At 40.4% G+C, this 17,148-nt stretch overlaps 1 protein-coding gene across 1 annotated transcript in view; it reads left to right on the top strand.

The window, feature by feature from the left end:
- Positions 1–17,148, top strand: part of CWF19L2 (CWF19-like 2, cell cycle control (S. pombe)) — a 149,217-nt gene that overhangs the window by 39,740 nt on the left and 92,329 nt on the right. The window contains exon 7 of the mRNA XM_018059850.1: positions 12,092–12,198. Within this exon, the coding sequence (XP_017915339.1) occupies positions 12,092–12,198 (107 nt within the window). The remainder of the gene's footprint in view (positions 1–12,091; positions 12,199–17,148) is intronic.

Here is a 17,148-nt window from a genome sequence, read left to right as displayed (position 1 = left end):
ATTTGTGTGTCTATAGGTCTGAAGTGTGTCTCTTTTAGACAGGTTATATACAGATTTTGTTTTGGTGTCCATTCAGCTGTGTCTTTTGGTTGGGGCATTTAATCCATTTACCTTTAAGTTAATTTTTGATATGTATATTTCTCCTGCCATTTCCTTGTTTTGAATTTGTTTTTGTAAGTCTTTTTCCTTCCCTTCCTCATTTGTTCTCTTATGTTTCTTGCCTAGAGAAGTTCCTCTAGCAGTTGTTGTAAAGCTGGTTTGGTCAGGCTTTATTCTCTTAGCTTTTGCTTATCTATAAAGCTTTTGATTTATCAAATGTGAATGAGACTGTTGCTGGGTAGAGTATTCTTCATTGTAGATTTTTTCCTTTCATCACTTTAGATATATCCTGTCAGTCTCTTGTTGCCTGCGGAATTTCTCCTGAAAAATCAGCTGATAACCTTATGGGGATTCCCTTGTATGGTATTTGTTGCTTTTACCATTTTTTGCTTTGTATTTAATTTTTGTTAGTTTAACTAATATGTGTCTTGTGTTGTTTCTTGGATTTTGCTGTATGGGATTCTTTACATTTCCTGGACTTGGGTCACTGTTTCCTTTCCCATGTCAGGGAATTTTTTGACTGTATCTTCAGATGTTTTCTCAGGTCCTTTCTCTTTTTCTTCTTCTGTTGGGGCCTATTTAATTTGAATTTTGGTACACGTAATGTGGTTTCAGAGGTCTCTTGAGAGTGTGTTCTTTTCATTCTCCTTTCTGGATTCTGTTTTGTGCCAGAGATTTCCAGTATTCTGTCTTCTGGGTTACTCATCTGTTCTTCTGCCTTAGTTATTCCGCAATTGATTCCTTCTAGCATATTTTCAATTAGGTTATTGTCTTAGTTATTTCTGTTCAGTCTTTAGGTTAAAATTTCCTTGTATCTTCTTGATCGTTGCCTTCATTCTGTTTCCAAGATCTTGGACCACCTTCACTTTCATTACTGTGAATTATTTTTCAGATAGATTGCTTATCTCTTCATTTAGTTGTTCTTGGATGTTTCTGTCTTGCTACTTCATGTCATCATATTTCTTTGTCATCTCTTTTTTTTCCAGCTTACTGTTTGTTGTCTCCTTTCTGCAGGTTTCCAGTGGAGTTCTTCTTGCTTTTGGAGTTTCTTTCCTGATGGGTGTGGTTTCTCCAGAGGCTTATGCCTTTATATTCTTGATCTGAGTTCGATTTGCCTTGGAAAGAACAGATGATCTCTGTTCATTTCCAAGGCAAACCATTCACTATTACAGTAATCCAAGTCTGTGCCCTAACCACTAATGCTGAGGAATCTGAAGTGGAATGGTTCTGTGAAGACCTATAAGACCTTCTAGAACTAACACCTTCAAAAGATGCCCTTTTCATTATAGGGGACTGAAATGCAAAAGGAGGAAGTCAAGAGATACCTGGAGTAACAAGCAAATTTGGCCTTGGAGTACAAAATGAAGCAGGTAAAAGACTAATAGAGTTTTGCCAAGAGAACAGACTGGTCATAGCGAACACCCTCTTCCAACAACACAAAAGAAGACTTTACACATGGATATCACCAGATGGTCAGTACCGAAATCAGATTGATTATATTCTTTGCAGCCAAAGATGAAGAAGCTCTATACAGTCAGCAAAAACAAGACCGGGAGCTGACTGTGGCTCAGATCATGAATTCCTTATTGCAAAATTCAGACTTAAGAAAATATGGAAAACCACTAGGCCATTCAGGTATGATCTAAATCAAATCCCTTACAGTGATACAGTGGAAGTGACAAGTAGATTTAAGGGATTAGATTTGATAGACAGAGTGCCTGAAGAACTATTGATGGAGGTTTGTACATACAGGAGGCAATGATCAAGACCATCTCTAAGAAAAAGAAATGCAAAAAGGCAAAATGGTTGTCTGATGAGGGCTTACAAATAGCTGAACAAAGAAGAGAAGTGAAAACCAAAGGAGAAAAGGAAAGATATACCCATTTGAATGCAGAATTCCAGAGAATAGCAGGGAGAGATAAGAAAGCCTTCCTCAGTGATCAGTGCAAAGAAATAGAGGAAAACAGTAGAATGGGAAAGACTAGAGATGACTTCAAGAACATTAGAGATACCAGGGGAACATTTCATGCAAATATGGGCACAATAAAGGACAGAAATGGTATGAACCTCACAGAAGCAGATGATATTAAGAAGAGGTGGTAACAGTACACAGAACTATATAAAAAAGATCTTCATGACCCAGATAATCACGATGGTGTGATCACCCACGCTCACCTAGGGCCTGACATCCTGGAATGTGAAGTCAGGTGGGCCTTAGGAAGCATCACTATGAACAAAACTAGTGGAGGTGATGGAATTCCAGTTGAACTATTTCAAATCCTAAAAGATGATGCTTTGAAATTGCTTTAGTCATTATGCGAGCACATTTGGAAAACTCAGCAGCAGCCACAGGACTGGAAAAGGTCAGTTTTCATTCCAGTTCCAAAGAAAGGCAATGCCAAAGAATGTTCAAACTACTGCACAATTGCAGTCATCTCACATGTGGCTCAGACGGTAAAGCGTCTGCCTACAATGCTGGAGACCCAGGTTCGATCCCTGGGTTGGGAAGATCCTCTGGAGAAGGAAATGGCAACCCACTCCAGTATTCTTGCCTGGAAAATCCCGTGGACAGAGTAGCCTGGTAGGCTACAGTCTATGGGGTCGCAAAAAGTCAGACACGACTGAGCGACTTCACTTACACTTTCACATGCTAGCAAAGTAATGTTCAAAATTCTCCAAGCCAGGTTTCAGTAGTACGTGAACCATGAACTTCCACATGTTCAAGCTGGATTTAGAAAAGGCAGAGGAACCAGAGATCAAATTGCCAGCATCTATTGGATCATTGAAAAGGCAAGAGTTCCAGAGGAACATCTATTTCTGCTTTATCAACTACAGCGAAGCCATTGTGTGGATCACAACAAACTGGAAAATTCTTCGAGAGATTGGAATACCAGACCATCCTACCTGCTTCCCAAGAAATCTATATGCAGGTCAAGAAGCAACAGTTAGAACTGGACATGGAACAGCAGACTGGTTCCAAATTGTGAAGTGAGTGCATCAAGGCTGTATATTGTCACCCTGCTTATTGAACTTATGTGCAGAATGCATCATACGAAATGCCAGACTAGCTGAAGCACAGGCTTGGAATCAAGATTGCTGGGAGAAATATCAATAACCTCAGATATGCAGATGTTACCACCCTTATGGCAGAAATGAAAGAAGAATTAAAGAGCCTCTTGATGAAAGTGAAAGAGGAGAGTGAAAAACTTGACTTAAAATTCAACATTCAGAAAACTGAGATCATGGCATTCAGTCCCATCACTTCATGGCAAATAGGTGGGAAAACAATGGAAACAGTAACAGACTTTATTTTTTTGGGCTCCAGAATCATTGCTGATGGTGACTGCAACCACAAAATTAAAAGATGCTTGTTCCTTGGAGGAAAAACTATGACCAACCTTGACAGCATATTAAAAAGCAGAGACATTACTTTGCCAACAAAAGTCCATCTAGTCAAAGCTATGGTTTTTCCATAGTCATGAATGGATGTGAGAATTGGATCAGAAAGAAAGCAAAGAATTGATGCTTTTGAACTGTGGTGTTAGAGAAGACTCTTGAGAGTCCCTTGGACTGCAAGGAGGTAAAAGTGGCCAATCCTAAAGGAAATTAGTCCTGAATATTCATTGGAAGGACTGATGTTGAAGCTGAAACTCCAATTATTTGATGGGAAGAACTGACTCATTGGGAAAAGACCCTAATCTGGGAAAGATGGAAGGCAGGAGAAGGGCACAACAGAGGATGAGATGGTTGGATGGCATCACTGACTCTATGGACATGAGTTTGGGTAAACTCCAGGAGTTGGTGATGGACAGGGAAGCCTGGTGTGCTGCAGTCCATGGGGTCGCAAAGAGTCGGACATGACTGAGCAACTGAACTGAGCTGTAGTGATTGGAGCCTGCCCTGGATATTGAGTGGGCCCTCCTGGTTGCTCTGTCGCTATCACTGCTCTGTCACCGGCGAGGTCTCCTCCCTAGTTTTGAAAGCAGAATTTCCAAAATCTGTTTCCTAGCTGTGATTCTGATCTGCTCTGTGATGTAGGCAGGATTAGAGCACTCTCACTTGTAGGGAAGCCTCTGAGTTTTAATCTTTCGGAGCTGTTTACCTGTTATTGTACTCTGTTGTGTCCCCTTTCAGCTGTTTTGTGTGCTTACAACTTGTTATGGGTGCTGCTCTGGGTCCCGCCTTATCTATAAGTATGCCTGCAGTTGGCCCTGATGACTCTTCAGGTATTGTTTTCACATGTCCTCCAGCATGGGTGCAGTGAAGTTAGGTATCAGTGCTGCAGTAGTCATTCAGCTGGTCACACTGTGTGAGCAGTGGATGCAGCTCGAACTCTGGTTTGTCCCTGTCCTCACATGTACCTGTCTACAGAGTTCACAGCTGCTATAGCCCATCCCAGTTTCAGAGTACTTGTTGTTCTTTTGGATGTTTCATAGGGGCTGAATTTAGGAAGTTGTCAGTGGAGGTGTAACTTCGCAGTTTGCATAGCCTTGAGGAGAGGTTTCGACTCATCTTTTTTAGTTACATAGCTGTTGGGGTTTCCCCTGGATCAGGAAATGGCAACCCACTCCAGTACTCTTGCCTGAAAAATTCCATGGATGGAGGAGCCTGGTGGGCCACGGTCCATGGGGTTGCAAAGAGTCGCACACGACTGAGTGACTTCACTTCCTGGGGCTTAGCTGTGGTTTTCAGCCCCTCCTCTGGGTGAATTTCTTAGTGTGTATGTGTGTGTGTTTGGTGGGGGTGGGGGTTGTGCTATCTGTGCCCTTCTGTGATAATGAGGTAGATCCCTGGACCCATTCAAAAATTTCCTAGTAATGAGGATTTTCTGTGTGCTCCCTAGACAACAGGGCAACTCTTGGTCCTGATAATGGATTTCCTAGTGGAGGCTAGTTACCTGCACCCTCCTGGGACAGTAACGCAGGTCCCAGCACCCACTGGTGGACTTCCTAGTAGCAGGAAATATACTTGCCCTCCCAGGACAGCAGAGTGGGTTCTGACATCCACTGATGGATTTCCCAGTTTTGAAAGCTATCCATGCCATGCCAGGACAGAGGGGCAGGTCCTGGTACCCAATGACAGATTATATAGTAGAGATCTGTTTATATACTTCTGGGACAGTTCGGGGGGGTGTCAGCAACTACTGACATTTCCTGTGTGGAAGCTTCATGTGTCATCACAGTACAGCCTCGGCAGGTCATGGGGCCTGCTGATGAAATTCTAGTGGCTGGATCGTGCCCCTCCGGTTCAGCTGGGGTCGATCCTGTGCCCCCCACCCCCAGAAGAATCCCTCGTAGGTAAAGCTGTTTGTGCCCCTCCAGCCCAGCAGGGGTGGATCCTGTGACCTGCCTGTGGAAATTTTCCTTTTGGAAGCTAGCCATGCCCTTTCAGGTCAGCAGGGTGAGTCCTAGGGCCCCTGGTGGAACTGCTAGCCGCTGGATCTTTCTGTGCTTTTCTGCGTCAGCAGGGGCAGGTTCTGTGCCTTGCTGGTAGGACCTCTGGTTGGGGAGCTGTCTGTGCCCTCCCGGGACAGCCTAGGCAGGTCCCGGGCCCTCTGGGGGAGCTCCCTGTGGCTGGAGTGTCTGTGCCCCTCTAGGTCAGTGGAGGCGGGTCCTGGGCCCTCTGGGGGAGCTCCCAGTGGCTGAGGTGTCTGTGCCCTTCTAGGTCAGTGGAGGTGGGTCCTCCAGCCCGCTGGTGCAATTTCCAGTAGCTCAGTCTCGCCCTTCTGTGTCAGCCAGTGGGGTTTCTAGTTTTGGAAGCTGTCTGTGCCCTTCCAGCTCGGCATGGGCAGGGCCTGGTGTCTGCCTGTGGGCCTGAAAGAGGTAGCCATGCCCACCTGGATCCCAGGATGGCAGCAGCGGTGATTTGCACCCACACAAGGAGCCCCTGTAGGTGAAGTCCTGTTGCTTGGGAGTGCTCACAGGAAAAGAAGCTATTATAGTGATCCCGCTTCTCTCTTCCTCCCTCTCCCAGTGAGGGTGTCTTGCCTTTTTGGGGAGCCCAGACTTCTTCCTAGTACACCCTCAGTTGCCATGGCCTGAACTCTTCGGCTGTTTCTGCACCTAACCTTTGTCCTCTCCCTGGGATGGAGCTTCAGAGTCTGAGCTTTACTTGGCACTTGACCCCCATCCTTACTGACAGAGGAGCATTTCACATTGAGGAGCATAGGCTGGTGGTGACTTCCACAAGCCAGTTGCTGCTCTCTTGTTTTTAGGCTCCAAAACCTCTGCCTCTATCCAGTCTAATTTCTTTGCTGGTGAAGAGCCTTTCCAAGGTGTGGGAGCCTTTCCTCTTTCACAGTTCTCTCCCTGGGGTGCAGGCCTGATTCCTTCTTTTTCTTTCTCCTTTTGTCCTGCTCAGTTACATGGAGGTTTTCCTTGTCTTTTTGGAGGTCCAATGTCTTCTGTCAGTGCTCAGTAGCTATCTCTGTGAATAGTTCCACTTGTAGGTGTATTTTCAAATGTATTTTCAATGTTTCTGTGAAGGGAGTGTAACTGTTTCCTGTTCTCCCACCATTTTAAACCCCGCCTCAGGAGTTCATTCAATATTGATTATTTTGAATTAAAGTTACTTGAGAAAGAGCTGATACAAGAAGGACACTTTGACCCCTCCTCTCTGCCTTCCTGAAAACAGGGAATAAACCTCATAAAAGATGCAGTCCTTGTATCTTGAGGTAGAAAGAAATTCTTATCACCAGGGATAGGGAATTTCAGGCCAAAAAGCCAGTCAAACAGACCTTGTCACTCCTTCTTCCTTCTTGTTAATAATTGAGTTTTTTATTTTCGGCTATACTGGGTCTTTGTTGCTGTGTGTGGGCTTTTTCTAGTTGAGAGTGGGGCCTCCTCTCTAGTTGTGGTGCATGGGCTTTTCATTGTAGTGGCTTCTCTTGTGGACCACTGGCATGGTGCGTGGGCTTCAGTAGTTGTGGCACGTGGACTCAGTAGTTGCGTTTCCAGGCTCTGTAACACACGCTCAATAGTGTGACACATGGGCTTAGTTGCTCTGTGTTATGTGAGATCTTTCTGGATTAAGAATTGAACCCATGTCTCCCTCATTGGCTGGTAGATTCTTTACCACTGAGCCACGAGGGAAGCCCTTCTGCTTTTTAATTGGAGTATAATTGCTTTCCAATGTTGTATTACTTTTTTTCTAAAATGAAGCGAATCAGCTATATTTACAGATATACTCCCTCCCTCTTGAACTTCCCTCTCTCCATCCCATCCAGGTGGGTCATCACAGGGCACTGAGCTGAGTTCCCTGTGCTATACAGAAAGTTCCCACTATTTATCAGTTTTACACATGGTAGCGTATTTATATCGAACCTAATCTCAAATTCATCCCACCTTCCCTTTCCCCCTGTGTAGCCACGTGTCCTTTCTGTCCTTCTGTGTTTCTGTTCCTGCCCTGCAGGTAGGTTCATCTGTACCATTTTTCTGTATTCCACATACATGTGTTAATATACGATATTTGTTTTTCTAACTTCCTTCACTCTGTATGATAGACTTTAGATACAGCCACATCTCTACAAATGAGTCAGTTTTATGGCTGAGTAGTATTCCATTGTGTGTGTACCACATCTTTATACAGTCGTCTGTTGATGGGCATCTAGGTTGTTTCCATGTCCTGGCTGTTGTAAATAGTGCTACAGTGAGCAACGGGGTACATGTTTCTTTTTAAATTATGGTTTTCTCAAGATATATGCCCCATAGTGAGATTGCTGGGTCATATGGTAGTTCCATTTTTCGTTTTTAAGAAACCTCCATACCGTTCTCCACTGTGGCTATATCAATTTACATTCCTACCAAAAGTGCAAGAAAGTTCCCTGTTCTCTGAATCCTTTCCAGCATTTATTATTTGTGGATTAAAAAAAAATTATTCTTTTATTTTTGTATCTTTTGTTTATTAGTTTTTTGTTTTGTTTTTTATTATTTTGTTTGTTTGTGGATTTTTTTGATGATGACCATTCTGACCAGGATGAGGTAATACCTCATTTGTAGTTTTGATTTGCATTTTTCTAATAATGAGAAATGTTGAGCATCATTTTATGTGCTTTTTAATCATCTGAAGGTCTTCTTTGGAGAAATATCTGTTTAAGTTTTCCACTCTTTTTTGATTGGAAATTTTTTTTTATATTGAGCTGCATGAGAAGTTTGTATATTTTAGAGGTTAATCCATTGTCGGTTGCCTCATTTGCATATATCATTTCCCATCCTGAGATTCTTCTCTTTGTTTTTTTGTTTATGGTTCCCTTTACTGTGCAAAATCTTTGAAGTTTAATTAGGCCAATTAATTTATTTTTGTTTTTATTTTCATTATTTTAGGAGATGAGTTGAAAAATATATTGCTGCAATTTTTGTCAGAGTGTGTTCTCCCTATGGTTCCCTCTAAAAGTTTTATAGTATTTGACCTTACATTTAGGTCTTTAATCTGTTTTAAGTTTTCTTTTGTGTATGGTGTTAGGGTATGCTCCAGATTCTTTCTCTTGCAGGTAGCTGTTCAGTTTTCCCAGTGCCAGTTATTGAAAAGACTGTCTTTCTGTCGTCATATATTCCTGTTTCCTTTGTCATAGATTAGATGACCGTATGTGGGTGGGTTTGTCTCTGGGCTTTCTATCCTGTGCCATTGATCTGTATGTCTGCTTTTGTGCCAGTACCACACTGTCTTGATGACTGTAGCTTTGTAGTGTAGTCTGAGGTCAGCCTGTAGTATAGCCCGACCCCTCCAGCTCCATTTTTCTTTCTCAAGGTTGTGTTGGCTGTTTGTGATCTCTTTTGTTTCCATACAAATTGTAAAATTTTTTGTTATAGATCTGTGAAAAATGCCATTGGTAGTTTTAATATGGATTTCATTGAACCTGTAGATTGGTGATATAGTCATTTTCACAGTATTGATTCTTCCATTCCATACACCAGAAACATGATGTATCTCTCTATCTGAGTCATCTTTTATCTCTTTCATCAGTATCTTGTAGTTTTCTCAGAATAGATCTTTTACCTTTTTAGATTGGCTTATTCCTAGGTATCCTGTTACTTTTTTTGTGGTGGTAAATGAAGTTGGTTCCTTAATTTCTCTTTCTGATCTTTCTTTGTTAGTGCATGGGTATGCATACAAGAGATTTCTGTGCAGTAATTTTGTTTCCTGCATCTTTATCAAATTCTGGTAAATCAGTTCTAGTAGTTACCTGGTGGCATCTTTTAGGATTTTCTGTGCGTAGTACCGTGTCATCTGCAAACAGTGAATTTTACTTCTTTTCCAGTTTCAGTTCAGTTCAGTCATTCAGTCATATTCGAACTTTTCCAGTTTCAGTTCAGTTCAGTCATTCAGTCATATCCGACTCTTTGCAACCCTGTGGACTGTAGCATGCTAGGCTTCTCTGTCCTTTACCATCTCCCAGAGCTTGCTCAAACTCACGACCATTGAGTCAGTGATGCCATCCAACCACCTCATCCTCTCTCATCCCCTTTTCCTCCTGCCTTCAATCTTTCCCAGCATCAGGGTCTTTTCTAATGAGTCAGCCCTTTGCATCAGGTGACCATAGTATTGAAGCTTTTCAATTTCAATTTCTTTTTCTTTGATAGCTGTAGCCAGGACTTCTAATACTATGTTGAATAAACGTGGTAGAGTGGACATACTTGTTGTGTTCCTGATCTTACTGAAAACGCTTTCCACTTTTCACCTCTGAGTATGATGTTATCTGTAGGTTTGTCCTATATGGCCTTTATTATTTTGAGGCAGGTTACCTCTAAACCCACTTTCTGGAGAGGTTTTTTTTTTTTTCCTTAATCATAAAAGTGTGTTGAATTTTGTTAAAAATTTGTTTTGCATCTATTGAGATAATCATTGGTTTTTATTCTTAAGTTTATTAAATACGATGTATCACATTGACTGATTTGTGTATATCGAGTAATCCTTACATCTCTGGGACAAACCCTACTTGATCATGATCCTTGTAATGTATTGTTGGATTATGTTTGCTAGCAGTTTGTTGAGGATTTTTGCGTCTGTGTTCATCAGTGATACTGACATGTAATTTCGCTTTTTTTTGTGTGTGTGAGATCTTTGGTTTGGTATCAGAGTGATGGTGGCCTTTTAGGTGAGTTTTGGAGTGTTCCTCTAATTTCCTGAAAGAGTTTCAGAAGAGTCGGTTTTGTCTCTTCTCTAAATGTTGGATAGAGTTTGCCACAGTTTCAGTTTCATTTCTTTCCATTGATCTGTTCATATTTTCTGTTTCTTCATGGTTCAGTCTTGGAAGGTTGTATCTTTCTAAGAACTTGTTCATTTTTTCTGGATTGTCCATTTTGTTGACCTATAGTTGCTTACAGTAATCTCTTCTGATCCTTTGCATTTCTGTGGTGTCGGTTGTAAGTTCTCGTTTTCTTTTTTAATTTTATTGTTTTGAGTCCTCTCTCTCTTTTTCTTGATGGGTCTGGCTAAAAGTTTGTCAATTTTGTTCATCTTCCCAAAGAACCAGCTTTTAGTTTCAGTGATTTTTGCTATTGTTTTCTTTGTTTCTGTTTCATTTATTTCTGCTCTGATTTTTATAATTTTTTTATTTCTACTAACTGGATTTTTTCTTCTTTATCTAGTTGCTCTAGGTATAAGATTAAATTGTTTGAGATTTTTCTTGTTTCTCTTGGTAGGGTGGAATTGCTGTAAGCTTCCCTCTTAGGACTGCTTTTGCTGTATCCCATAGGTTTTGGGTTGTTGTGTTGTTGTTATTGTTTTCCTCTATATTTTTTGATTTCCTCTGATTTTTTCAGTGATCTCTTGGTTATTTAGTAGCATATTGTTTGGCCTCCATGTGTTTGTGTTTTTGACATTTTTTTTCTTGTAATTGATTTCTAGTCTCATAATGTTGTGTTTAGAAAAGATGCTTGATATGATTTCAGTTTTCTTAAATATTCAAGGGGCCTTCTGATGTGGTAACCTCTTCTCTTCTTCAGCCACTCCCCCACCCCCACCCCAGCCCCACCACCCCAAGATTATGGATTCCATCTAGTTTCCTCTTTTGTTTTATGTCTCTTCTCTCCATCCTATCTGGTCATTTGGGGATCTTTTCTTGTCTTTTAATGTATCCAAGATCCTCTGCTAATGTTCAGCATGTGGTGTGTTCAAATTGTTTCATTTGTAGATGTAATTAGTGATGTGCTTGTGAGAAGAAGTGAACCTCAGGTCCTTCTGTTCCAGCGTCTCGACTGGTCTCATCTCCTTATATGTTCTTTAAGTTATATCTGAAGTAGTTTTTTTCCCCTAAAAAAAACTAGGTGTGTACCTTTCTCGGCTTTAATTTATTTTGAGGCATACTCTAACTATTCTTTGTAGAAATCCAACTTGATTTTCATCCCGGTGTATGACATTGTCCCCTGATATTTATGAATAATTCTCTCCTTTTTTCATTTTTATGTAACTCTTTATAATAGTGATAAATACTCTTTTGATAAAATGTAATATTTATTATATTTATCTTCTCTTATCCTCATTTTCTTAGATTCCAGGTTTTTTAGGGTAGTTGTATTTTCATTTCTTTTTATTTGTTTTAAATATTTATTGTTAAAATTTATTTGACCGTGCTGAGTGTTGCATCACAGTCCTTGATCTTCATTGTGGCGTGCAAACTCTGAGTTGCAGCATGCAAACTCTTGGTTATGGCGTGCAGTATTTTTAGTTGCGGCATGTGAACTCTTAGCAACAGCATGTGGTATCTAGTTCCTGATGGATCATATTTGGCCCCTGTACATTGGGAATCTAGAGTATTAGTCAGTGGAGCAGCATGGAATTTCCCTGTTGTTTCTTTTCATTTTTCTTTTCTCATTATTGCAAAACTGTGCCTTACATATATAGACACTCAAATATATGTTGAATTTTAAATGCACTTATGATTTTTATATGTTCAGAGAATAATATGCAATTTCATAGTTACTGTAGTAGCAGTAAATATTCTGTTATAACCACATGAAAAGTACTGACATTTAATATTGCAATTGAATTTCAGTAGAAGATGGTGGTCTAAGCTGGCTAAGGAAGTCTTATCAAAGAATGAAAGAACAAGCTGAGAAACAAAATAGAAATTTTGAGGACATTGTAGCTGAAAGATACGGGGTAAGTCTTGGTATTTAGGAGATAAATATTATTTTCAAAGTTATATGGAAATTGACTTTAACTTTGTTAGTGTTTTGTGCTAGGATACATTTTTTAATTGACTTGATATTAAATTTCAGTTCTAACTCTCTTCTACTGCTGAAGCCATGTTTTGCATTTCATTTTTAGATAAACCTGTGAGCGTATTTAAATATAAAATTTAATGAATATGAAACTTAAGTAAGGACAGTTTAAGAATGTATGTTTTTAAAGTAAAAGCAGCATTTTCTTGTTGTGAAGAAATTTCAGTAGTATAGGAAAGTCTCCATAGAATCTTTTGATATTAGTACTGTTTTTTTTTTTGCTTTTAGAAAGTGATATTTATTCATTTTCTTCCAGTTTTATTTAGATATACTTGACATACAGTACTGCATAAGCTTAAGTTATGCAACATGATCTGTCTTACTTAAAACATGGCATGATTACTGTGTGTGTGTGTGTGTGTGTGTGTGTGTGTGTGTATAAAACAATGGAATAATGAAGCAATATATTTTAGAACCAGCTCCCCCATTCACAATGTGTGAATAATCTTTCTGTTTCAGTAGCTGTTGATGTCCTGTTTTTTAAAATTTGAATGGAAAGAGGTTTAGAAAGGAGTAAACAAAAAGTGAGAGAATTGTTATTGGCAGAGATATTACTTTGCCAACAAAGGTCCATCTAGTCAAGCTGTGGTTTTTCCAGTAGTCATGTATGGATGAGAGAGTTGGACTGTGAAGAAAGCTGAGTGCCGAATAATTGATGCTTTTGAACTGTGGTGTTGAAGAAGACTCTTGAGAGTCCCTTGGACTGCAAGGAGATCCAGCCAGTCCATTCTGAAGGAGATCAGCCGTGGGATTTCTTTGGAAGGAATGATGCTGAAGCTGAAACTCCAGTAGTTTGGCCACCTCATGTGAAGAGTTGACTCATTGGAAAAGACTCTGATGCTGGGAGGGATTGGGGGCAGGAGGAGAAGGGGAATACAGAGGATGAGATGGCTGGATGGTATCACCGACTCGAGGGACATGAGTTTGAGTGAACTCTGGGAGTTGGTGATAGACAGGGAAGCCTGGCATGCTGTGATTCATGGCGTTGCAAAGAGTTGGACATGACTGAGTGACTGAACTGAACTGATACACATATGTACATACCTATATTTACATGCTGTGCTGTGCTCAGTCACTCAGTCATGTCTGACTCTTTGCAACCTCATGGACTATAGCCCACCAGGGTCCTTTGTCTGTGGAATTTCCCAGAGAAGAATACTGGAGCAGGTTGCCATTTCCTTCTCCAAGGGATCTTCCTGACCCAGGGGTTGAACCTGCATCTCCTGTGTCTTCTGCACTGCAGGCAGATTCTTTACCCATTGAGCCACCTGGGAAACCCCAAATATTTGCATTGGCACAGACAATTTTTGGAAGGGCACATATGAAGCTAAAATAGTTATTTCCAGGGAGTGAGATTGTTGGGGATTCTATTGATGAAAGAGACTTTTCCACTTTGGACCGTTCTCCACTTTTTATGTATTCTTTAGAAAACAAATATGCATTTCTTTTATAATCGTATAAAATGGATGTGAGCTTGAGTGAACTCCGGGAGTTGGTGATGGACAGGGAGGCCTGGCTAGCTGCATTTCATGGGGTCGCAAAGAGCCAGACACGACTGAGTGACTGAACTGAACTGAAGAGAATCTATATTAATATTTTGATATATATATATATATTTAATTTTTTCCTAATTATTATATAATTTTAAAATAGTTTTACAAAAGTAGGTATATAGACTGGGCTTCCCTGGAGGTTCAGTGGTAAAGAATCTGCCTGCCAATGCAGAAGACCTAAGACACGCAAGTTCGATCCATGGGTTGGGCAAATCCCTTGGAGCAGATGATAGCAAACCACTCTATTATTTTCTCCTGGAAAAATTCCGTGAACAGAGGAACCTGGAGAGCTTCAGTTCTGGAATCAGAAAGAGTCTGACAACAGACATAGCATAAGCTTACAGTCTACATTCTGTTTGTTTCAAACTTACACAAGCAGACATAGTTGGATGCCAGTAAATACATACATTTTAATGATCTCTTAATATTTATACATATATTTATATGGTGGAGGTGATGGAATGCCAGCCTAGCTATGTAAAATCCTAAAAGTTGATGCCTTTAGGATTAAAAGATGCTTTTAGATTAAAGTGCTGCACTTAATATGCCAGCAAATTTGGTTATTCTGCAGAGGTCAAGGACTGGAGAATATCAGTTTTCATTCTAATCCCAAAGAAGGGCAATGCCAAGGAATGTTCAAACTGCTATATAATTGTGCTCGTTTTACATGCTAGCAAGGTAATACTCAAAATCCTTCAAGCTAAGGTTCAACAGTACATAAACCAAGAACTTCTCAGTATATCAGCTGGACTTAGAAAAGGCAGAAGAACCAGATTACCAAATTGCCAACATTCATTGGATCATAGGAAAAGCAAGAGAGTTTCAGAAAAACATTTACTTCTGCTTCACTGACTACTCTAAAGCCTTTGACTGTGTGGATCAAAACAAACTATGGAAAATTCTTAAAGAAATGGATATACCAGACCACCTTACCTGCCTCCTGAGAAATCAGTATGCAGGTCAAGAAGCGACAGTTAGAACCAGACTTGGAAAAACAGACTGGTTCAAAATTGGGAAAGGAGTACATCAAGTCTATATATTGTTACCCTGGTTGTTTAACTTAAATGCAGAGTACATCATGTGAAATACCTGACTAGGTGAGTCACAAGCTGGAATCAAGATTGCCGGGAGAAGTATCAGCAACCTCAGACATGCAGATGATACCACCCTGATGGCAGAAAGCAAAGAGGCAAGAGAAACTTGATGAACGTGAAAGAGCAGAGTGAAAAATCTGGCTTAAACTCAGCATTCAAAAACGTAAGATCATGGTATCAGTTCATGGCAAATAGATGGGGAAAAAATGAAACCAGTGACAGACTTTATTTTCCTGGGCTCCTAAATCTCTGTGGAAGGTGACTGCAGCCATGAATTAAAAGATGCTTGTTCTTTGGAAGAAAAGTTACGACAAACCTGGACAGTGTATTAAAAAGCAGAGACATCACTTTGCTGACAAAGATTCATATAATCAGACCTATGGTTTTTCCAGTAGTCAAATATGGATGTGAGAACTGGACCATAAAAAAGGCTGAGTGCTGAAGAATTGGTACTTTCGAACCATGGTGCTAGAGAATACTCTCAAGAGTCTTTTGGACTGCAGAGAGTCAAAAAAGTCCATCCTAAGGGAAGTCATCCTTGAATTTCTTTAGAAGGACTGGTGCTGAAGCTGAAGCTTCAGTACCTAACTACCTGATGCAAAGTTCTGACTCTTTGAAAAAGACCCTGATGCTGGGAAAGGCAGGAGGAGAAAGGGACGACAGAAGATGAGATGGTTAGATGGCATCACCTATTCAATGGACATGAGTTTGATCAAACTCTGGGAGATGGTGAAGGACAGGGAAGTCTGGTGTTCTGCAGTCCATGGGTTGCAAAGAGTTGGACATGACTTAGTGACTGAACAACAACCCATTATTTATTTATATTAGTGGAGAGATATTTATATGTTTTTATTTTTTTCCCTGTTAAATAGCACTGTGATAACCATCTTTTCCAATGAATGTTGTGTACTTATCTGGTTATTTTCTTAAAAGAATCACTAAAAGTGAAATTGCCAATTAAAGGATATGGATACTTACAGTGAGATATATATTGCAAAATTTCTCTGTAGAAGGATTGAAGGAATTACACTCAATAAAATTACTTTTTTTATATGATTGTCAATAGTAGTATGTTTTCTAGAGTCTATGCTACTGTGATTGGTAAGCAGATTTTTTCTTTGCTTTTATTTTTATCATTTGTTTACTAATCAGGTGGATTCTTTTTTTTTCATATACTTATTGCCATTTGATTTGATTATTTATAGTATTGACTCATTTGGGGATATTGACTTAAGATCTTTTAATAAATCTTCCTGTTTCATGTTTCCTTTTTCCTTATATTTGCTATGCTGCTGCTGCTGCTAAGTCACTTCAGTCGTGTCCAACTCTGTGTGACCCCATAGACGGCAGCCCACCAGGCTCCCCTGTCCCTGGGATTCTCCAGGCAAGAACACTGGAGTGGGTTGCCATTTCCTTCTCCAGTGCAAGAAAGTGAAAAGTGAAAGTGAAGTTGCTCGGTCGTGTCTGACTCTTTGCGACCCCATGAACCGCAGCACTCCAGGCCTCCCTGTCCATCACCAACTCCCGGAGTTCACTCAAACTCATGTCTGTTGAGTCAGTGATGCCATCCAACCATCTCATCCTCTGTCATCCCCTTCTCCTCTTGCCCTCAATTTTTCCCAGCATCAGGGTCTTTTCAGATGAGTCAGCTCTCTGCAGCAGGTGGCCAGAATATCGGAGTTTCAGCTTCAACATCAGTCCGTCCAGTGAACACTCAGGACTGATCTTTAAGATGGACTGGTTGGATCTCCTTGCAGTCGAAGGGACTCTCAAGAGTCTTCTCCAACACCACAGTTCAAAAGCATCAATTCTTCAGCACTCAGCTTTTTTTATAGTCCTTCTCTCACATCCGTACATGACTACTGGAAAAACCATATCCTTGACTAGATGGACCTTTGTTAACAAACTTTTGTCTCTGCTTTCATACAAAGCATACAAAGTTTTGTCTCTTTGGTCATAACTTTCCTTCCAAGGAGAAAGCGTCTTTTAATTTCATGGCTGGAGTCACCATCTGAAGTGATTTTGGACAGTATGAAAAGGCAAAAAGATGTGACACTGAAAGATGAACTCCCCAAGTCAGTAGATGCCCAATATGCTACTGGGAAAGAGTGGAGAAATAGCTCCAGAAGGAATAAAGAGACTGAACCAAAGCAGAAACAACGCCCAGCTGTCAGTGTGTCT

This window comes from Capra hircus, chromosome 15 (genome assembly GCF_001704415.2).
Source record: "Capra hircus breed San Clemente chromosome 15, ASM170441v1, whole genome shotgun sequence".
Lineage (NCBI taxonomy): Eukaryota > Metazoa > Chordata > Mammalia > Artiodactyla > Bovidae > Capra > Capra hircus.
This window is presented reverse-complemented; position numbering and strand designations above follow the sequence as displayed.